The sequence below is a fragment of the Petaurus breviceps genome, unplaced genomic scaffold (genome assembly GCF_028583685.1).
Source record: "Petaurus breviceps papuanus isolate PSGF00001 unplaced genomic scaffold, PetGlider_PUasm1.0 470, whole genome shotgun sequence".
NCBI classification, from domain to species: Eukaryota; Metazoa; Chordata; class Mammalia; order Diprotodontia; family Petauridae; genus Petaurus; species Petaurus breviceps.
Window position 1 is genome coordinate 7752556 of NW_027186350.1, and position 23546 is coordinate 7776101.

Below are 23546 nucleotides of genomic sequence, written 5' to 3' on the forward strand. Positions count from 1 at the left end.
CTCACACATACATTATCAACAACACAGAGATCCACCAAATATGGATACAGAGAATGTACACAAATACTTGGATTCCCATATAGCCCGATCCTCTCACAGTCTCACACAGACCCTCACATACATTCAATACACATTAGGGAAACAAGCTCCACCCACCCCACCCCCTCACCCCATGACCTTTCTGGGCTGAGTGAGGAAGTGGGGAGACCCTTGGGAAGTTGAAAAGGGCCAGTCACAGGAATTCTGGAGGAGGACTGGAGTTATTGATTAAACTAGGGCTAGGTTTAGAAAGCTCTAGAACTGTGTCCCACCTTTCCTGTTCCGTCTAGACACTTCAACTAGAAGAAAGGAAATGCAACTCAATTGAAAGAGCTCTGGATTTGGAATGTGTAGTCATTAATTCATAGGATATCAGAACTTGAAAGGGCCTTAGAGATAATCCAGTCAAACCTCATTTTACAGATGGGGACACCACCATCCAAGTAGATTAATCAACTTTCTTGGAGTCAGAAGAATCCTGGCATGTGACTGAGTGACCTTGAGCCAGTCACTTCCTTTTCTTCACTTTTTTTCACATGAAATATCCATATGATAGTACTTGTAGTACCTATTTCATAGGACTGTTTTAGAACAACATCATGTAGTAAGGACATAGAACCTGGAGTCTAGACACTGTGAGATTCAATCCCTAAGGCTTGCACAGTGTTCATAGGCAAGCCACAATCTCTCTAGGCTCCAGTAATCATATCTGTAAAATGATGTTGCGTCCAGCTCTGTGATACTATATGTAAAGTGGTTTAATAGATTTTATCATATAAATTACTATTATTCATTATTGTTCCTCAGGAAATTGTACAGTGTAGTTCCAAACTGGGCTGCTAGGTGGCACAGTGAATAGAGCATAAGGCCTGGAGTTAGGAAGACCTGAGTTCAAATTCAACCTCAGACACTTACTGTGTGATCCTGGGCAAGTCACTTAATCCTGTTTGTCTCAGTTTCCTCGTCTGTAAGACAAGAAGGCAATACCTTCAGTATCTTCGCCAAGAAAATCCCAAATGGGGTCACAGAGTTGAGACACGATTGACACAACTGAACAACAGTAGTCCCAAACTTGTTCCCAATTTGCACTTTGAAATATTCTGTGTTGTGTTTATGTATTTCAGTATTTATTGATATATTTGCTTTTTAAAAGTCCCAACTGGCAGTTCCCAATAAACACTCTTACAAAAAACATTCCAACTATTTTTTATTGTTAACAGAATAATCCTTTAAACCTTGACAATGGAAGTACCAATCGTGACCATTTTATTTGATCAGAGTTTGGTTGTTTCCCCGTTTTTTTTCTTTTTAAAAAAAAATTCTTGGAGGGGGGAAGGCAGGGCAATTGGGGTTAAGTGACTTGCCCAAGGTCACATGGCTAGTTTTTGTGTTAAGTGTCTGAGGTCACATTTGAACTCAGGTCCTCCTGACTCCACGGCCATCGCTCTATTCACCTAATAGGTGAGTAGGGCCACCTAACTGCCCCTCCCCATTTTCTTATTCCTGTTCCCCACCCACTTGCAACAATCTGCTTATCCATTCCTCCTCCCTCCCCATCCCAATTCCTCCTCTGTTGATTTCCTTCCAGATTCACTGGGAGACTTTATTTACATCGGTGTAGAGATCGTGTGTACATTGTTCTTTTCGTTTTGGCTTTGTCAGATCACGCCAGTCTTCCCAGATTTCTCTTAATTCCTCAGGTTCTTTATTTCCAGCATGATTATAATATTTCATTTTGTTCAGTCATTCCCCAATCATTTGCCTAGCTTTTTGTCATCACAGATAATGCTACCATAAGCCTACCCAAATGTATGGGAGTGCAGATGGAAACCCATCCAGGCCTGCCCATGGGTTTTTGTCATGTCTTCCCATAAGTTCACCACAAGTAGTTCACTCAATGTACTGAAGGCCTCCCTTGATTTCTCCTGACATTTCTAGGGTACCAGTGGAGCACTCTGACTGTCCACCTATTATCCGTCACCCTTGCCATGTGACTGATTCATCTCTTCCTATCATACAATTCCATGATGACATGTTTTAGTTCCATTGTTCTTCAGAATTCCTCACTGGTATGTAACCCTTCAGTTCCCAAGGAGTTGCCCACAGTAATGTCAAGGTTCAAATTTTATCCCAGAATTCTCCAGTTTGATGATGGTTTGACTTAGCATCAAAACTTCTGGGAAAGAGAAGCTGGAAGAGACTTCATGTGGATAAAGGTTAGAGGAGATTCAAATGTGCACATCAGGTCTCTGGATGCATTTCTCTCTCCATACTCACTTCTTCTGGACTTCTGTAGGGAATGTGGCAAGATGGTAACAGTTGAAAGTGATAGGATATGGACAGATTAACAAAAACTGGCCAGCTCCTTGGTGAGGTTTGAACTGTTGGATTGCCTCAGTGTTATGCTTTTTCTGGATGCCTGCTACAAGGCAAAACCTATGCTTGCTACTCACCCAACCTTTTTTTCCTACTCGGTTTGGAGAGGAGGAGACAGAGGGAAAGACAGAGATCTCTTCTGTCCCTCTAGTTAAAAGTCTCTGCTAGTCAAAAGTGATCATTGCTTATCTTGTTTACTTCCTGATAGCACCCCTTTAGTTATGTCCACATATCTGATAAAGGTAGCTACATACATCCTTGTTTGTGTAATTAATGCTACCGGGGAACTAATTTGGAAAGAAGTCTCTGATCCTTTAAATGAGATAAGAGACAGATGGGTGGACTTGGGGACCCTGTTTGAGTTTCTCATCATTAAGAGAGATGTACTATAATTATATCCCCAAGGCTATTACAAGCTACTCCCACAAGTGCCAGAACCACAGCTACTAAAGACCCAGAAAGGAAAGTTCTTGTCATCAAAGCCCATGCCAAATCAAATAATTCAACATCAGAAACTGATATTTTATCAGTGGAAATGACATGTGTTGCATAACTATCTGCTTTGTTTCTATACCCTAAGAGCCATGGGATTTTTCTTTCTGACTTATGGCTAAGACTTTCTGTATGTCTTATTTCACCTCCTAGAATGAGCTCCTTGAGAGCGGGAGCTCTTGATTTTCTGTCTATATCCCACACTGTTTTATACATATTAAGTGCTTGACAAATGCCTTATTCATTTTTTCATCTATTTATTCTACACATAAATTGGGGATCAAATAAATGTAAACCATAATTTATACCTCTAGACCTAATATAGATGGTCCCTAAAGCTAAGGGGAAGCTTGAAAGAGTTAAGTCTCATGTAGGATGTAATTGGGAAATCTCAGGGGCATTTACTTACACAAGAACTCATGCATTTAACTCCCAGGGACTTCAATGAACCAAATCTCCCATGAAATAAGCCCTTATCTGTTAGAATATTCTATTACAGCCTGTCCATACCAATCATGTGCCTTTGCATTGCCATCTGGAGATTATTACACTTCAGGTTTCAGTGATATGCAGCAACAGCACTATAATTCTGGTATTAAAAATATGGGCCTTTGCTGTCATCAGAAGCTTAGGTTCATTAAAGGGACTTTGCAATTTCCCAAAGGCAATTCAGTCTACTGTCCTCCTTTTGTTCAGTTCTGTGTCCAACATATTGTCCATCTGCACTGTCTCAGACATACATTTTGTTGTACTGAGCACAATAGGTTGTCCACTCAAAGGTATGTTGTAATATGGCATACTTTATCTGCTTTGTGTGACTGGTCAGGACAAACTCTGGAGAGGTTGCCTTTCTCTTCCAGGTGACTCATTTTTGTGATGTCATTTGGTGTTTGCCAAAGCTAGTGCTAAATAATTCCTTTTTTCAAAGAAAGTGATTATGATATAAAAGCATGAGGACTGCATTGGAACCTACAAGTCTTTGGCCTCTCTCATTTTTCTTCCTTTCTCATATGTTTCTCTCCATCCTCACCTTTTCCCTCTTCACCCAAGTCACCAAGTATCAGATTATGTTGATTTAAACTAAAGGATCTTATCATGTTCTTCATAGAAATTCTCTACCTTTTCAACCAAAGTTGGTACGTAAACTACAATTATTTTCTTAGTGGTCTTTTTGCAGATACTTATCACTAGTACTGCAATGTGTGATTAACAAATATCCCATGAAATGAGGTTTCTTGCTGCCTTTGAAAGTATGGTAATACCCACTCATTCTTTGCCTCTTCAATAAAAACCTATAAACCATAGTATTCCAGTTAACTATAACTTCTTTCCTTCTACTGGTTCCATTTATAGCAAGAATGTCAAGATTTATATGATTAATTTCCTCTGGCAGCACATCCACAACATTGGATAAGAATCTCATATTTAGAGTACCAACAGTCCATTTGAAGTTTATAGATGTTCCAGAAACTGTGTTCTTCTTAGAACCGTATGTTCCTTTGTTCACCGTTCTTCCACCAATCATTGAGAAGGGAAGAGGGCAGCATTTACATTTTTTCTTTCTTTCATGGGTTGCCATGATGAAAAATTCATTACCTCTCCATACTGAGCTAGGTTGGTCCTCATGAAACGAAACAGACCATTGTTAGAGCCACGATCAAAGACTTTCCAACATGACACAATGTGCCAGAGTTTCTGATTCCCTGGCATTAGCCTTCAAGAACCAAGGGTTGCCTCCATGTTTTTACGTGGCATCAACATAGTACTTTGTATTATGGGGCAATCTATTTTTTTCCAATTATGCTATATAATTCTATGTGGCCTTAAATCATGAAACATTTTTATCTCCAAAACCTCAAAATTTCAAGTAGCCCAAAGGCAATGATGGGCATAAGCAGACTGCAGACTATAACCAACAATGACTTGTATAAGAGAAGTTATATGAAAGGTACCATTCAAAAAACAGATAATAAGAAAAAGAAATGAGTTGGTCATCTGTATTAAGAGTGAGGATGAATATGAATATGAAAAAACTGGTCCTCTCAGAATGGTAGAAGACAGAGAGGAAGAACTCCAGGGCTTTAGGGAGATCCTTGGAAGATCAATGGAAGGATATGAACAAGAATCATCTATGATAAGAAGGTATGAATGGACCTTGGTCTATAGCATTGACAGGAGTACCCCAATTGATGAGATAAAATCCACTGAATTATTGAAGAATTACCTTATTAATAAGGTCAGGGATAAGGTGACAAGGCAATGGAGAGTTCTCACCCCTAGGAAACTGGACAGGTCTTACATGAACTGTGGATTCCCTGGGGATCTTCTCCTCAGTACCCCAATACTCTGCCCAACCTAAGCCCCTTTTCCTTCTCTAGGACCCAGACCACTTCTCCTGGCTCCTGAGGGGTTAGAAGGCTCTTCTTCATGTTTGTTCCCTGACCCTGAGCCTAGCAGAAACCTGGCCCTCAGAGAAAGGTTCTCCTGTATCCTGCCCAAGCCTCTAGTCATGCTTCACCCACAGGGAGGATCCCACTCAAGACAAGATGAGATGAAGTTCATTATTTTTGTATTGTTTATTAATTTTTTTTTCATTGACTCAGAAGAGAAAGGAAACATGGACAAGGTAGGGACCGGAGTGCTCCAGAGTAGGCCACTTAAATGAGGCAGACAGAGAGATAGGCTGGAAAGAAGAAAAGGGATATATGAAAAGATAAAGAGATAGAGACTGAGGTGGGAACAAAGGCTAGGGGGCATGGGGAGAATACTGATCCAGGAAGAGAAGGCTGATTTCCAGCCTTCAACATTCTAAAGTCTTAATGGGGGTTAGGGAGTTGAAGAGTCTGGGTCTGGATGAAATAGGAAAAACTAAGGTCCAGAGGCAAGCATATAGGAATATTGGCACCCAATCCAGACCTCTTTGGAAGTTTACAAACATAATTCTGGCCTTTCTCTGGGTGTCCACTGGCATCCATAGTCTGTCACATCAGAGGAAGGAAGAGAGAGATTGGTCAGTGAAAGTTTGATGAAGGGCCTAAGGTCATGAGGGAGGAGGGAAGACATTAATTAATTAATTAATCATATCAATTTAAAACATTTATTAAGTGCCTATTATATGCCAGACACAGCACTGAACACGGGATACAAAAAGAGGCAAATGGCAGTCCTTTCCCTCAAGGACCTTACCATGAGGATGAATATTTCCTAGGCTTTTGGGTAGGGTGAGGTGGACATAGGGACACCCTGAGTACACGCATACATACACACACACACAAGTTCATTTGGCTACAAGATAGAGTAGGGCATAATGGAAGGAGGGAATTAAGTGTGGACTCAGAACATTTCTGACTTAGGGGTATAAGAAGCTGGAAAATGCAAACCAAAGACATCCTGTTCTCAGTCTCTGGATTGAGTGAAGCGCCATCCTGTCCCTGCCCAAAAGCAAGAGGAGATGAAATGCCATGAGGAGGCCTTTAGGGACTGGCAGAGGAAGGAAGGAATGCTTAGTGATCAGGTTATGGATGCCTCATGGGGCAGCAGAATAAGAAGCAGGGTCCCACTGATGATATCCAGGATTATTACAAGGGGGCAGGTTATTAAGGACAAGGGAGTCGAAATGTCTCAATCCTGCATTCACCTTCCCTGCTCTTCCCAGTAGGCTGAGATAGGGATGGAGGATTTTTTCACAAATCAGGCAAGTCTCCCATATTCAACTCTTCAGGCTACAGTTTTTCTAAAAACGACTAGAGGGGGAAAAAATGAAGATAGTTTAAGGGCAATTCAGAAAGTTCTGTGCTTTTTTCCCTCTTTCTGCCACACACACATCTCCCCCCACTCCCATCCCCATCTTCTCCCAGTATTCTTGGATCTCTTCACTGTGAATCTCAGATCCCTTCTTGGTCCTCAGTTCCCTCTCCCCTAGGATCTTCTTTTGCATTCATCTGCTTGCATTCTGTTCATGTTCCTTACTCTGAGCCCTAAAAACTCCCTAGTCCCTGCTTCATCTTCACCTTTAATTCAGAATCTTCCTGCTTCTCCCTTTTGTAACTTACTGGGGACACTGGCAGGTCTTTTTCTCACTCAGGAGCCTTCTGATCTGAGACATCCTCTCTGCTCGGCGCTGTCCAGGGAGAATGGGAGGAAAAGTGGGGGGAAGGAGAGAGGCATGAAGGGTCCATGAGACCAGAGTGGAAAATAGGGATATAGGGGGAGGTTTCAGACTAGAGGAGTTACTATTGCCAAGGCAATCTGTCCCAGAATAAGCTTGCTGTCTAGTTTGGATCTAGGACATTGGGATGTGGGGGAAGAAGGAGGTAGGAGGCAGGAGTAAGGAACATAAAAGCAATTATGAATTTTGCAAGACAAAAGTATTCATTCCCAAGCCTCCAATGCAAAGTACACAAGCCCCTTTACCTCTCAAGTCCTCACATTCCTCATCTATTTAAACAAAGAGGTTGGGCCAGTAGATTTAGAGCAGGAAGGAACCTCTCAAGGACAGCTAGTCCAAATCCAAATCATTTTATAGAGGGGAAAATTGAGACCCAGAGAAATTCAGTGATTCTCTCTGGATGGCCTGCTAGGCCCATTTCTGCTTTACTGTTCTATGGCTCTTTGATTCTGTGGACTCCATAGTTTGACCATGGTGGGCCAGGAGAACCAGATGGATGGATTTGTTAGGGAAGTGGTGGAATGCCTGGAGGAAAGTGGGAAGGAGGAGTTTACTCACCAGTTTGTGCCTTCGTCTAGCACAACAGAATATACAGAGTCCAGAGAGAAGCAACAAGCTTGCGCCTGCACCCAGACCGATGCCCAGATGAAAGGATAGATTCCTGTCCGGCTTTGGGGCTGAAGGAGAGACACACACAGAGACCCTCTCACCTTCTAGGCAATAATCTTGAACATCAAGAATGGTCCAGAAAGAGGAGGGTTGGAGAGAGGGAGCACAAAGTGCTAGACTGGGAACTCGGACTCAAGTCCCAGCAGGAGGGAGTTAGTGAAGACCCCCAGAGACATAGCAGTTGTCTAAGCGGTGGGGTGGTGGGAGGTTAGCTTGGCTGCATGGGATGAGCATAGCTCCTTGTGTTCTTATGAGAACTGAGCCAACCTGGGGCGGGGGAAGGGCCGGGGAGAGGGGCAAGGGTTGGGGGGGAGGGGAAGGGAGCTGGTTTCTTACTCAGTTTGATGGAATCTGATTTAAGTATGATATCCTGGGATAACAATTGGCATTCCCATATCCCAGGCCTGGGCTTCTTCACCATCAGCTGCCTTTGCTCCTTTGAGACCTCCAGGTTTATTTCTGTCTGGTTTTCTCGAATCCATCTCAGCCTCAGCCCAGGCATTATGGGGCCCAGCACGTCACAGCACAGTAGCTGATGTGATTCCTGGGACACAGCTGAAGAGAGCAAGAGACAGAAACTGGGGACTTAGAATGGGGAGTGGGTTCTTAGTCCCTCTTGGGGTATGAGGTAGAGATAGGATATCAGTGAAAATAAGTGTCTACACTTAGCACTATGTAATTTTCAAAGCTCTTTCATTTGCATTGACTTATTTTATCCTCAACACAGCTATGTAAGGTGGCCCTGGGGGGAGCTATTATCCCCATTTGATGGAGGGGAGGAAGGGAGAGGGAGAGGGAAAGGGAAGTAGGGAGGGAGAGGAAGGGAGAGGGGGGGGGGGAAAGGGGGGGGAGGGGGGGAGGGAAGGAAAGAGAGAGGTGCCCAGTATTTTACACAGCAAGATAGAGAACTGGAATTAAAACCCAGAACTAAAAGATTCTGACTCTGAATTCCGAGCTTTTTGGAGATTGCTGGTGAGGACAAACACAAAGCAGGCTGAAATTGAGGAATAATGCACCTTGGTTCCTGGAGCCTAGTGAGAGGCATGGAGGAGATTCCCCATTCAGGGCTAGGCAGTTAGGTCCTTGGAATCTTTATCCCCTCCACTCTGACTCTGAGGGTTCCCAGCTCTGTGATATTTGTAAGGGAGAGGGTGTGTGCTTAGCCCTCACCTGCTCACCTCTCATTACCACAAGGTTGACCTTCTGTTCCAGGATCCCCATAGAAAACTTCAGTGAGAAGACTCCTGAGCCAGCGTGCTGGGGCAAGACAGGGGAAAGAGTGATCACGAGTGGGAACTTGGAATCAAGACGGAAATTTGGAGCCCCATTTTCTAGAGTCAAGGAGTTGCTCTTCCATGAAAACTTGGCCAACTGTGGGCGAGAGGTAGCACCTTCCACCTGCCACCTCAGTTCTCCTTTTGGCTCTTGCTTGTTCAGCTCCTGCTCATTTAAATTCAGAGGGAAGGAGAATTTGGCAGCTTTGCCCATCATCTCATAGTAGGTCTTGGAGGATGATGTGAAACCTGTAGGTGGTGATAGAGACAGGAAGGGTAGGATCAGAGGAATGGGGTGGAAGTAAAAAAAGGGAGAAGAGAATGGAAATAAGTTCAAACTCAGCCTAGTATTCGAGACGATCCCCCCAAAAAAACCATGATTATATTTATACATACCTTTGCACTACTCCCCTACGTGAATCTTTCCACTGAAGCCAAAGGGACTTAGTCATTGTTCTCCCAAAATGCTGTGCACATTTTCATTGTCTTGGCTTGCTTGTTTCTGTCCCTCTGCCCAGAATGTCCTTCAAATTCCTCCAAGCTTGTCTAGTCCTTCCTCTAGCTCAAGTCTCACCTTTTCTAAGTAAACTTCCCCTCTCTCAAAGGGGTCATTACTTTCTCTGTATCCCTGTAGAATTCTCCTATAGCATTCATTGTAAGCACAGCACCATTTTCTTAGGGTTTGCTATTTTCTTTACCTTCCTGCCCCTACCATCTCATCTCTCCTATAGATTCTAAACTCTATGAGGGCAGGGCCCTGGTCTTCAACCTCTTTGGATATGCTCTGGAATTAGCATCTAATTCTGGACTTAATCAATATTCAATAATAAGTATTCACTAGATTTTTTTGATGCTAATGAAGTTGAGACCAGCTTATTACACATACTAGGTGTTTGTGACCCTGGGCAAGTCACCTAACCACTTAGCAAACCAGGCAACTGTCTAACACTTTAAGTTGTCAGTTTGCATTAGTAGATAGAATTATTTTCCCCTTTGAGTTCAATATGCCAATAAACAAAATTATTAAATAAAATTATTAAATACTTAGTAGATCATCAAATTATTAAACAAAATAAATGATTAAAACAGCAAAAAATTATTTTGAGTAGAATGAGAGTATGGGAAAGGGGGGTGTTGATGAAGAAAAAGGAAAGGATCCCTTCCTCTTCCTCTTTCTGAGTTGTAGAATGTCAAGAAGCTGCTGGAGCACTGAAGGTCTTCCTTTCTGCCCTTTTTTCCACACCCTGACCCTGAGAAAATATTAAAATGGCCCTCAACAGCTCTGAGGCCATCTCCTTGTTTCTCACGTGTCAGATGGTGTGGATAAGCCGGAGAAGCAATGTCCATTGTGAGAGTCCAAGACTTATCCTCCCCCTGGGGACAAAGGGTGGGGAATGAAGAGAGGGGTCCTGAAAGTCAAGAGAGTAGAGGCACTGCAAGGTGGTGGTGGAAAGTGACAATAGAGGAAAGGCTTCTCTTACCCAACACTGTGATTTTGGTGTTCAATATCAGGATTTTGTCATTCACAGAGATGGTACATTTCCAGACACCCCCTTCCTTGGGCCCTACTTGCACCAAGTTCAAAGTTTTCTTGTCTTGACTCAGGATTCTTTTACTTGCATCTCCTGGACCATTCCATTCCACCTTGAGTGTGGAAAGGCTAGAAGGGCTGTGCAAGGTTAAAGTCATATTTTCTCCAGAGAACGAAGAGTCAGTTGGGTTGACAGTCACTGGCAGGGGGAGGGAAGAGGCAGCTCCAAGTTACATACACAATGCATACTCAAAAAAGGGAAAAGACAGAAGACCACAAACTTTGTTTCTCCCAGGACACCTACCCACCCACCCACTGTGCCACTTTTCTGGGTCCCCAAGGTCCTCCTTCTCTATGTCCTTTCCCTCTCTATCTCCTTTCCTCAATCCTTCCTTCTTCTCCTCACCCTTCCTCTCTCTTTGTCCCTACTATTCTCCTTTCCCTCTCCCTCTCATCCATTTTCCTGTCCCTTTTATCCATGGATAAAAGAGAGAAGTGACCAGATGGGGCTGTGCGTGGAATGCTAGAATTGCACTCCAGGTCAGGAAGATTTGAGTTCAAATCCTGATTTGAACACTTAATGGCCTGTGTAACTCTGGAAAAGTTATTTTGTCTTTCCCTGACAGCCTCGGTTTCCTCACACTTACCTCACATTGTTGTCAGCATTAAATGTAAGCATTTGTAACATATGTAAACAAATGTAATGCTTTGAAAATACTTTGCAGAGCCGGCTAGGTGGCACAGTGAATAGAGCACCGGCCCTGGAGTCAGGAGGACCTGAGTTCAAATCCAGCCTCAGACATTTAACACAAAAAACTAGCCATGTGACCTTGGGCAAGTCACTTAACCCCAGTTGCCCTACCTTCCCCCCTCCAAAAAACAAAAAAAGAAAATGCTCTGCAAACCTGGAAGTATTATATAAATGCTAGCTATTATTATGAGAATTTCTGAAAGGTCTCATTGGGTGCCAAAGTGCCTTCTGTTAGTGGGGGAGGGGGAGGCGAGAGAACAGGGATGGGAAGAATCTAGGGAGAAAGAAAAGAGAGTATCTGCTGATTCTTTTCTTCCACTCACCCTTGAACACCAGGAGTTGGACTTCCTGCTTCTGCTTCTCTACCTCACAGAAGTAGGCCCCCGAATCTGATATCTGCAGCTTCTTGATAATCAGAGGAAAACTGCCACCATCCCATTGGCTTGTTGAGGAATCCACTCGATCTTTCTTTTTTGTGTTTCCTTGGAATGAAAGAACATTTTTCTTTCTGGGTAAGGGAACACCTATTGACTATTATAACATGCTAAACACTCATGCCTTTTTTGCTTTGAGCCACCCTCAGATTATTGTCATCAGAGAGAGACAGGGTGGTGGAGAAGTGGGGGGAGAAAACCACTGAAGACCTGAGTTCCAATTCCAGCTCTGTATCTTGTTTCCTATAGGTGTGAACATGGCTAAATCACTTTGCTTCTGTGGGCTTTGGTTTCCTTATCTACAAAAAGAAGGGGTTGGACTAACGATCACTAATATTCCTTCCAGCTCCAAATCCTTTGATTTCATTCTGTCCAGATAATCAATCCTCTACTTGTCATAGCAGAAGCTCCATTTCTGTCTCTGGAATGAACTACATCTCTCCCAAACCAGAGGAAAAAAGAGTTCTGGTATTACTTTTTTAAAAGTATAAATTGTAACTATATTCAGTATGGGGACTCTTTCTGGTGGATTGAGACTTCAAGAAATCCTTTTAAGAATTTGCCCAAGAAATATAGTGTAGAAGAATTAGCGCCCCAGGACCTTTGAGGTTCTTTTTGTTCAGTCGTGTCTGACTCTTTGTGACTCCATTTGGGGTTTTCTTGGTAAAGATAGTAGAGTGGTTTGCCATTTCCTCCTTCGGCTCATTTTACAGATGAGAAAACTGAGGCAAACAGGGTGAAGTGACTTGCCCAGGGTCATACTTCTAGTAAGTGTCTGATGCCAAATTTGAACTCAGGAAGATGAGTTATCTTAACTTAAGTACCAGTGCTTTACCCACTTTTCCTTTTACTACTAAACTCTTTTAAAAATTGTTTATTGATATCTTTTGTTTTTATATTACCTTCATTTCCAAATACACTATTTCCCTCTTCCCAATTTAGATAGCCATCTATTTTAATAAAAGAGAGAAAGAAAAGGAGAGGAGGGAGAAGGGAGGGCAGGGGAGAGGAGGAGATGAAAGAAAAAGTGAGAAGAGGGGAGAGAGAAGAGAGGAAAGGAGACAAGAGAAAAACAGAATAAATGAGAGGGTGAATAAAAAGCACTTCAGTAAAACTAATTGTCACACTAATGAAATCTGATGGTACCCAGGGGCGAGGCACCTGCAGCCTCCAGGCCACATGTGGCTTTCTAGGTCCTCAAGTGTGGCCCTTTGACGGAATTCAAACTTCACAGGACAAATCCTCTTAATAAAAGGATTTGTTCTGCAACACTTGGACTAAGTCAAAAGGCCTCACTTGAGGACCTAGAAGACCACACGTGGCCTTGATGCTTCAGGTTCCCCCTCCTGGCAATGTTTGTAATGGTAAATGGGAATTTGAAGATCTTCCCTGCCCTTTAATAAGTCTAAGGAAATTTGAAGACCTTACCTGCTTGGAAGATCTTCCCTGCCCCATAATAGGCTGCAAGTAATATCAAGAAGCCTGTGGTGGGAGGAGTTTGCTGAAGGGTGCAGCAGAGCCCACAGGAAGCTGGGGGTCAGAGCTGTTAGAGATGATGGGAGGAAAGGATGCACCTAGGCAGACAGGCTTGTGAGTAAATGTTAGTTTTTGGGAAGGCTAAAGAATAGTGTGGCTCTATGTGCTGTTGTGGTTTATTAACTTCTATGTTGCTATGATGGATTCAGTTTCCTGTTGTTGGGATTTGGTTTTCTGGTGTCTGAGTAAATGTTTTGCTTCTGTCTTCTATATGGAAGGTCTGTTATATTTTGCTATTGAGCACTATGCCAGCGTATTTACAGTCACTGTCAGTGCTGTGAATGTGTTGGTGCTACAGTGTTCCATACCCATATTCCCCACCTCTATAAAGAAAGGAAAGATGCACATTTTCTCTTCTTCTGAGACAACTTTGGTTATTCTGCTGCATTCAATGTTTAAAAAACTTTTTACAGGTATTTTGTTGTAGTCATTGAATATTTTGTTTCCTTGATTTGGTTCCTTCATTTTGCATAAGTTCATGTAATACCATGCATCTTTGAATTCTTCTTATTCATTGTTACTTATTGCCCAATACTATTTCAATCCATCCATGTACTGCAATTTGATGTCACTGGTACACTCTTTTAAAAAAATCATCTACATTTAGTTCCTCAACAGCTATTCATTTTTTTAAAACCCTATTCAATATGGTTTCCAACTCCACCCCTCTGCTGAAGTTACTCTCTCCAAGATTTTCTCTCTGATAGATTCAGAGCTCAACTGCTAAGTCTGATGTTCTTTTCTTAGATCTTGTCCTCCTTGGTCTGTCTATAGCTCTAGATGCTGTTGACCAGCCCTTCCTCCTGGCTAGTCTCTCCTCCCTTGGCTTTGACACTCCTCCTACCTGTTAAATGTCTGACTCTTCCTCTTTGGTGTCCTTTGCTGAATCAATCTCTCGTCTCCTTGATGTATATGTCCCCCCAGGACATTCTCCTTCATCCTCTTCTTTCTCTTCACTCTCATCCCTGATTATCTCATCTCCTTCTAATGGATCATCCCTAAGTAAATGTGAGATTTCAAAGAGACATAGAATCTGTGGATCTCTCTGAGATCCATAATGCTCATGTGTAGCAGGCTACTTCTGATATGAATGTAATCACCTTCTTCTCTTTTTTGGAAACTTCCATACTCTATCTCATTTATCCAGGCCTTGTATAACAATTCATAGTTTCTCCCATCCAGATTCGCTAGATTTAAAAACCTGGTCCTTCTCCATAAAACCCATGATCTTTCAGGCTTCAATGAGATGCTTTGTTGTGAAAGTGATTTTAATCTCATCAATTTCATGATGTAATAGATTGTGGAGATCTTCTGGTGCTGGGGCAAAAGGCTGCCTCTCCAGAGGTCCATCAATGACTTCCCTAGCTCCTATCCTCCTCCCCTTAGAGGCTTAGCTTGGGGATAGCATCCCTTGGAAAGCTTTCTCTGATTCTCCGAGCTGGCAGTGTTCTCTCCTCCTCAATTTACTTTGCATTATACTTATTTATTTATATGTATGCCTATATGTCAGTCAACTAGCATTTATTAGTTTCTTACTATATATACATGTATATACATGTATGTACATACATACAGTCTCTCTTCTCTCCACACAACTCATGCATACACACAATATACTATACAATACATACATATACATAAACTATACATGTATACATGCATATATGTGATATAATACATATATCCTATATATTTTATACACATGTATATCTATTATGCACACATATTACATAGACACATGCATGGATATGTGTATATATATGATATATGCATATACCATATACATATATATTACACCCATAGATATGTATATATCATATACACATGTGTATATAATAATATAATACATATATTATAGACATATACAGTTATATCTTCCACATTGTAACTTTCCCCATTGCGGTTTTGATATATTGTGAGTCAGCATAAGAAATTAAATGGGAATCTTGGGGGAATTTTGCAAAAGTTGCTGAGGACACACATAAACCAGCCGACAATACAAAAGTTTAGACACTCAAAAATGCATAAAATATAAGTATTGTATTGTATACTATCAACATATTTTATCTTTTAATACCAAAATAATTCAGATCTCTTCTCTGATACAAAGCGAGGGTCAAAAAATTTTATGCAGATTTTTCAGATTGCAGGGGGGTGCACCTGTGATAGTAATGGCAATTAAAGATTCCCCTGTATTGGCTTGGTTTTCAAATTGATTGTGTTAAAACCCAGAGCTTGTTAATCCCACCTGTGGGATGGACTTGTTGATGTGAAAAGAAAGTCCTGAACTGGGAGGAGCTGGTGACTGGGAGGAGCTGGTAGATTTGGAGAGACACTAGAGAGAGGCGGAAGATCTTTTTGGAAGCAGCACCTCGTGGAGAGAGAGAGACTAAGAATTGCTGGTGGCCGCTTTGAATTGCCCTGGACTTTTGAGACCTGCCCCCTGAGCTGCCAAGGACTGAGGAGACATGGCTGTTTTGCTGGTACTTTGTCTGTCTGTTTTGATGTTATTTTGCCAGATTTGTCCACTGGTGAAAGACTGTCCTGTTGAAGAAGTCCTGGAACCTGGCATTTGTTTAAGAAGCCCTGAGACTGTCCTGCAGACAGAGAGTGAATACTGTCCACTGATGAGGGACAGTGCTGTTGTTGCAGGGGTCTGGAGACTGTCCTGCAGACAGAGTGAATACTGTCCACTGGTGAAGGACAGTGCTGTTGTTGCAGGGGTCTGGGAGCCTTTCTGTTGGTTCAGAAGCCCTGAAGAAGGATTTTCTTGTTGTATGTTTACAGAAATCCTGGGAGAGGGCTTTGCTAATGTGTTCAGGGGTTCTAGGACTGTTCTACAGACAGAGGATAAATTCATGAAGGGACTGGCAATGTATCTTATGGCCTTGCTAAGCCTTGTCTCCCCAGGAACTAAGATTGCTGAGAACTTGCCTTGTGTCAAGATGAAGAAAAGACCTCCATTTGGGTATTAAGTGCTGTGTTTAAACTTGATATAACTCTGGGGTAGATTCAATTGTGATCCAGGGGTGGGGAACTTTTGACCTTATATTTGGAAACTAATCTCCATTTGAGAAGAGGGGCTTTGTGGTGGACTTAATTAAGGTATAGCCTAGGGGTGGAGAAGTATTTAGAACAGAGACTTTGTAATTGATTGAATGATTGGAAGGTCCTGGGGTGGGGTAGTACTTGGAGATTATTTAATCACACTTAGTAAATGCTGTATTTTGAATGATGTCATGTTTTGATCTTCTCTGTTCTTGGTTTGTCACTGAATAAAATAGAGAGCACCTATGCTGGTATTTTGAACCTGGGAAGTTGCCTTTGCTTGGCATTATATTACAGCACCTCACCCCACCCCCTGCAATGTGGAAGGATAACTGTATACTATATCTTATATGCACATTTATACAATATTGTATACACACATAGAAGTGTTATACACGTGGACACAATGTATACATAGATGCATATATGTATATATTACACGTATACATTCTATACATTGTGTACTTGTGTGTATATGCTTGTGTACATATGTGAATAGACCTGCATATATACCCACATACATGTATATATGCATATAAAATATGTAATCTTGCATTGATATTACTCAAGAACAAAAAGCTGGGTCCATAGCAAGAGAAAGAGAAAATGCTGGATTGTCTTTGAGAAGTTGCATGATTTTTTGTTTGCATGATTTTTTAATGACACCCAAGCTTCTTTTGTTTTTGCTTTGCCTTCATTTTCAAATCTACCCCTTCATTTCTACCCACATTGAGTCATTCCTTATAATAAAGACTAAAAAAATGAAAGAAGAAAAAAGTTCAGCAAAACTAACTGACACATATGTAGCAACTTTATAATCAAAGACGATTTTAATCTCCAATCACATACAATGGACACTGATGCTAACTTACTAAAATTAATGCACACACCATTTGTTTATTTTTATTTTATTTTTACTTCTATCTTATTTTTATGTCACCTTCATTTCCAATAGACCCTCCCCCCTTTCATTAAGCCATCAGTTGTGTTTAATATTTAAGAAGGAGAAAAACGGAACTCAGTAAGACAATCAACACTGAGTGAATGAATGAATGAATGAATGAACAAAATTATTAAATTATTACTATGTGAAAATCATTGAGTAGCAGCTAGGAGACACAATGGATAGAGTGCTGACCTGGAGTCAGGAAGACTCATCTTCCTGAGTTCAAATCTGGCCTCAGACACTTATTATTTGTGTGACCCTGGGCAAGTCACTTAACCCTGTTTGCCTCAGTTCCTCATCTGTAAAATGAGCTGGAGAAGAAAATCCGCAAACCACTCCAGTGTCTTTGCCAAGAAAATCCCAAACGGGGTCACAGAGAATCAGACACAACTGAAAAACAATTTAGCAACAACAAAACACTGAGGATATGAATTAGCAAAAATTATTCTCCAGGAGGTCACATTCTCATAGATGGAGATGACACATATTGGAGGTTTCAGCAATAACTCAGATGGAAAGAACCAGTGACAGTCAAACCCCTGGGACCTGAGGAGGTTATCAGGAGAATGAGTGTAGAGGGAGAAGAGAAGAGGGACAAAATCTGGGCAAATACCCATAGTTGGGTGACGAGATGTGGAGCATGAGTCAACAAAGAAGAGTAAGAAGGACTAGTCACACAGTGAAGAGGGAACCAGGAAGGAAAATGTCACCTGGATTTTATTAAGACTTCTTAACACAAGGCACTAGGGGAGGCACTCAAAATGACAATGCTTAAGCCTTCCCGAGTTCCCAGAGGACTACATTGAATGGAGGATGTGGAAAAGCACCCCAGATGATTTGTTGAGGAGTGCAAATATTTAACTGGGCAGAAAATATAACAGAGATGGACAGCAGCACTTCTCCTGGAGCTGGCCCCTTTCTAAAGGCCATGCATGACACAGCAACTCCTGATTGGTCAGTCCCTGGGGCTGAGGTTGAGTTGACAGTGTTTGCATTAAAGATGATTGGTGATTGAACCAAGAGGAACCTCCCTTCTCCACAGGCTCTGAGGATAGAGGAGAAAATCTCCGCTCATCTTTTGAGCAGGTCACTTTGGGATTCTGCCAGCTCTCCCTTGGACTGCCAACAATATAAGAAGGGGATTTTTCTCCCTCCCCCACTCACTGGCAGCAAGGCAGCCTGCAGTTTGAGCATATGGCAGTGAGAACATGTGCTTGCCTAGCTGAGCCTGAGACTGCACCTCAAGTCCCTGGATGCCTCCTCTGTTTTCTGTTTCTTTCCTGAGTCCAGGAATCCCAAGATCCTGGAGAATGGATATTTCCAGCCTTTTGAGTCTGAGAATCCTTGGGTTCCTAAGTCAGTACTTATGACCCAACAGGAATGATACCTGTAGCTATACCTCTTCTCAGGGGAGGGTAAACTGGCAAAACCATCATGAGCTTGAGCAGATGAAAGGCCGGAATATGCTGGATCCAGCTTCCAAGCCAAGTGTTTAATTTCCAGTATGAGCATATACATCTCAGAAATCAGCAAATACTAAAATGGGGCTTAATTTATTGTTTTATTGATTGTCTACACTTGAGGAAATGATGGAGAAAAATGTTTAATAATGCAGATTAAACTTAAAACTGTGTATCCCCCCAACTAGCTGTGAAACATTTATTTACCAACACGCTCCTGGGCCTGACTGGCCAGAAAATCTGGGCCATCTCAGACTTTGCAGGTCTGAAGTGAACCTGAGATATCTGTTTAGTAGTCTCACAAAATGCTTTTTTCATCAAATTCACTTGGCACAATGCCTGGGACATAGTAAGTGCTTGACCTTTTGGGAGAATATACAGGTATAGACCAGATCTAGGCTATTGTTTTATGTTTGTATTTGTTAATGAGTGTCTATGACTTTTCTTTGTTTGGAGCATTTTTTTAGTGGAAGAGAAAATAAATAATTATCATATACATGAAACTCATGGACCCAAGGGGTAGGGGTGCTTCCTCTTTGTCCTCTCCATTAAAGGGTCCTTGCACTGGACCTATACAGGTGATCTAGATTGGATTCAGTCCAAGGAAAGCCTAATCACCTAAAATAGGACTGAACCTAAAGTAAGGAAGACTAGCCACAGACATTTAATAACTGCATGTCCCTGGGCAAGCCATTTAACCTCTGTCTGCTTCACTCTCCTCATCTGTAAAATGGGGATCACAATAGCACCTATATCCCAGGGTGGTTTTGAGTATCAGATGAGATACTTAAATGTGTTAACTATTTAGCACAGTGATTGGCACATAGCAAGTACTCAACAAGTACCTGTTTACATCCTTCTTTTCTGAAAAGAAGGGTGAGGATCTCCTTGCACTCTTTGGCTATTATGCCCCAACCCTGATTTTCTTAAACCTTGGGTTTGGTTCATGTCTAGAGTCTTCCTAAAGGGATAATAGAAAAGAAATCATTATATAATGTAAATTAGATATGGGAGAGGTATTTATTTCTCCCACATTAAAGAAATGGGAAACACATTTGGTGCTTTGCATGCACTGATAGAGACATAAGCCTACAGTAATAACTGCCATCATAGCATGAGTCTGAGTCTTAAACTTCAGAATATGAAGCAGTTTTCAGGATTGTTAAATTGGAATCACCACAATGCCTCCCAGCTCTTCACTGTCTGAACAACTCTTTCCAAGGCCGTTTGAGGCTCCTTCCCCCTTCCTCTTGGTGGATATCTTCTTCAATGCAGAACCTCTACATTGGCAAGAGGGGATTACTCCCACTATGACGGAGGACCTTTGGATCTCTGGACCTTTCAAACTCACAAGGTGGACCCCAACACTGGGAATGTTTATGGCAGGATGGCTGCTGGATGGTTCATCTATAGGATCATCAAAGAAACACAAAGCAGAAGAGAGAGCCAGAACCCAGGATCAAGCCCAGCTACATAGCTGATCTGTAAGCCCAAGCTACCATTGGAAGCAGTTGCCATGCTTTGGGGCAGAGAAAAGCCACATCTCCTAACACTCTCATCACCTCCACAGGAAGTCCTAGAGTTGCACAATGCCATCTGGAGTATCAAAGGAAGAAAATGACATGAATGGATTCACTCCCCTTTTAAAGGTCCACTGAGTAAATAGCTTTTCCTGTTTAGCAGCTGATAAGGGGATTGCTTGGTCATCAACCAAATGTCTGAATCCTTAAGCCATGAGTCACCCACCCATGGCCAACAGAAAGCAGCTTGGCTCAGTCTTCCTCTTGATCTTATTCCTTCCCTTCATATTCATGTAGCCCAGTATTTTGTCGACTGACTTTTGATCTTTCAGAATTGTTTTTCCCTAGGTCCAAAGAGAGGATTTAGAGAGAGAAAGACTGGAAGAGCACTGGTGTTTCCGGCATGAGAGGATAATTACCCTTACTCCCTCCCTCATCTCACCCTTCCCCTAAATCATTCAACAGGATAAAGGGATGCCGTCTGTATGTTGAAACACCCTCTTTTAACTTTTTATCTTCTTCCTTTCTCCAACCTTGTAATTCAGACTTCTGGGAGAGACACAAGGGGAACAGTTGGTGTGACTGTGGGCCACACAGAAATAAAAGAACTCTACTGTGAACAGTGCCAGACCAAAACCTTGGCAAGGATCAAGGTGGTCAGGGGAAGGCATCACATCAAAGAGAGATTCCAATTCTTGTAGTAGAGAGACAATGACCAAGACCCATGAGGAGAAAAGAAGCCAGGCTGAAGCCACCACCTATTATGGTAGACTCTAGGTGCAGAAAGAAGCATAAATGGTCAGACAATGGCCAACATGTTGATTTGTTTTACTTAGTTATACTTCGGTTGCTAGGAAGGGTTCTATTTTGGGGGGTAAGGGAGTAGGGAGGAAACAATATGAAGTGACAGCAATGTAAAAAAAGAACAATAAAACATTAATTTAAATTTTTAAAAAAGAAACATGGGAAGATACTAAAAGGAAATGGAGTAATTGTAATCACCAGTCTTGGGCCTGCATGATGAAACATACCTCCCTCTTCTTGTTAGAGAATTGGGGAATATGGATGTGGAATGCTTCCTATATGATCAGACTTGATCACTGTGCTAGTTGGTATGTTTAACTGCTTTTATAAGAAAGAGTTCATTAGAGGTGGGACTGGAGAGGTATAACATGGAAATGATAATGAAGTTAAAAGGGAAAAAATATCAATTAAAGTCCAAATATGTGTGTATGTCCATATATTTGTTGTTGAGTTTTTTCAGTCGTGTCCAACTCTCTGGGAACCCATTTGGGGTTTTCTTGGCAAAGATACTGGAGTGGTTTTCCATTTCCTTCTCCAGCTCATCTTACAGATGAGGAAACTGAAGCAAATAGCATTAAGTGACTTGCCCAGGGTCACATAGCTAGTAAGCATCAGATTAAGACATTAATCTGTCATATCAATCTGTCAGATTAAGAGGACAGATTTGAGCTCAGATCCTCCTGATTCTAGGGCTCTATCCATTGTGTCATCTCGCTGTCTCATATGTGTGTATGTACCTACATACATATATATAATATGAATGCACACCCATATATTTTGGTCCTCATTCTACTTGGCCTCTCTGTGACTTTTGAAACTTCCACTTCTCCTGGATACATTGCCTAATAATTAGGTCCATCCCTTCTCCTTCTTCAACACCAGCTCTCAACAATTTTTCTTGTTCCTCACTAAGGACAGCTCAGTGTTCCGCCAGCTTGAAGCCTGGGCTCCTAACTTTCCTGATTCTTTCCCCAACCTCCTTCCTTCTGACCATCTTCATTCATCTATCCCTATACCTCCAGTAGCCATGCATTCCTTATCCCAGACTCCTCACTTCCCCTACCATACCTGCTCCCTAGTCTTCTGCCTTAACTCTGCAGAACCTAAGGCTAGCCTCCTTCCTTTTGTTCTCTTCCTAACAAAGTAGGCTCAAAGATTTACAGAGCCAGTTCCTTCAAGGAAGAAAAGAATGGGGGAAGGAAGGAAGGAAGGAAGGAAGGAAGGAAGGAAGGAAGGAAGGAAGGAAGGAAGGAAGGAAGAAAGGAAGGAAAGAAGGAAGGAAAGAAGGAAGGAAGGAAAGGAGGAAGGAAAGAAGGAAGGAAGGAGGGAAAGAAGGAAGAAAAAGGAGGGAAGGAAAGAAAGGAGGGAAGACAAGTAATAATGAAAAAAGATGGTTTCAATGAAATATCAGAAGACCTATATGAACTCACGAAGAGTGAAGTGAAAAAGAATGAGAATAATTTCTACAATAACAACAACATTGTAAAACCAAACAACTTTTAAAGACTTAAGAACTCTTATCACTGCATTAACCAACCAGGATTCCAGAAGACTGATGATGAACCATGCCACCCACCTCCTGACAGCAAGGCGATGGACTCCAGGTGCCGAGTGAGAGAGATTTTTTTTGGACATGGCCAGTGAGGAAATTTTGCTTAACTCTGTATATTTTCTACCCAGAAAATTGTCCAGAAAATTCCCTCTTCTTGGGGTAGGGGTAGGAGAAAAATAAATTAAATTTTTGTTAATTTTGAAAAACTGTTCCTGTGAGCAGTAACTGACTCCACTAAAGTTTTTTGTTTGTTTTTTAAATAATCCATGACGTTAGATGGGTAAGACTCCTCAAAGGGACTGTTCTGAAAGATAGCTCTCATTCAGATGTATGTGTTTTGGTACATACATTAAAAAGTCAGTCTCATTACTTTATCATTGCATCTTATATAAACAAGTGCCAAAGATGAGGGATACATTGTATAAACAGAACTAAGGATTCAGGGTAAGGGAAAAGTCATTATGGGTTATTTGACTAGAATACAGCATTGGAAGGTCACACTACGTTAATAAAAATTTAAAAGGGCAGAAGATCAAAACGACAAAAGGAAAATGACAAATATTGGAGGGGCTAAGGGAAAACAGGCACGCTCATGCTTTTGTTGGTGAAGCTGTAAAGCAGTTCAACCATTCTGAAAAGAAATTTGGAACTGTGCCCCAAAAGTTAGTAAGCTGTGCATAATTTTTGACAAGGCCTATAACCCACATGAGGCAGCCAGGTAGCTCAGTTAATAGAGCACTGGGCCTGGAGTCAATAATGGGTGAGTTCAAATTTGGCCTCAGACATTTACTAGCTGTGTGACCCTGGGCAAGTCATTTAACCTCTGTTTGCCTTAATCCACTGGAGAAGGAAATGGCAAACCACTCCAGTATCTCTGTCAGGACTGTATTGGCATGATGTGGTCCACAGGGCCACAAATAGTAGGATACAGCTGAACAAATGAACA

General features: G+C 41.8%; 3 protein-coding genes across 3 annotated transcripts in view; all 3 read right to left on the reverse strand.

Annotated features, from left to right (window-relative positions):
• EMG1 (EMG1 N1-specific pseudouridine methyltransferase) overlaps positions 1 to 23546 on the reverse strand; it is a 370137-nt gene that overhangs the window by 229105 nt on the left and 117486 nt on the right. The window lies entirely within an intron of this gene.
• The window catches only part of TPI1 (triosephosphate isomerase 1), a 204943-nt gene that overhangs the window by 63905 nt on the left and 117492 nt on the right, over positions 1 to 23546 (reverse strand). The window lies entirely within an intron of this gene.
• The window catches only part of CD4 (CD4 molecule), a 44223-nt gene continuing 26135 nt past the window's right edge, over positions 5459 to 23546 (reverse strand). The window contains exons 4-10 of the mRNA XM_069101574.1: positions 11624 to 11782; positions 10500 to 10748; positions 8923 to 9267; positions 8081 to 8299; positions 7634 to 7752; positions 6960 to 7027; positions 5459 to 6650 (exon numbers count right to left, since the gene is read on the reverse strand). Of these exons, the coding sequence (XP_068957675.1) occupies positions 6641 to 6650; positions 6960 to 7027; positions 7634 to 7752; positions 8081 to 8299; positions 8923 to 9267; positions 10500 to 10748; positions 11624 to 11782 (1169 nt within the window). The 3' untranslated portion in view covers positions 5459 to 6640. The remainder of the gene's footprint in view (positions 6651 to 6959; positions 7028 to 7633; positions 7753 to 8080; positions 8300 to 8922; positions 9268 to 10499; positions 10749 to 11623; positions 11783 to 23546) is intronic.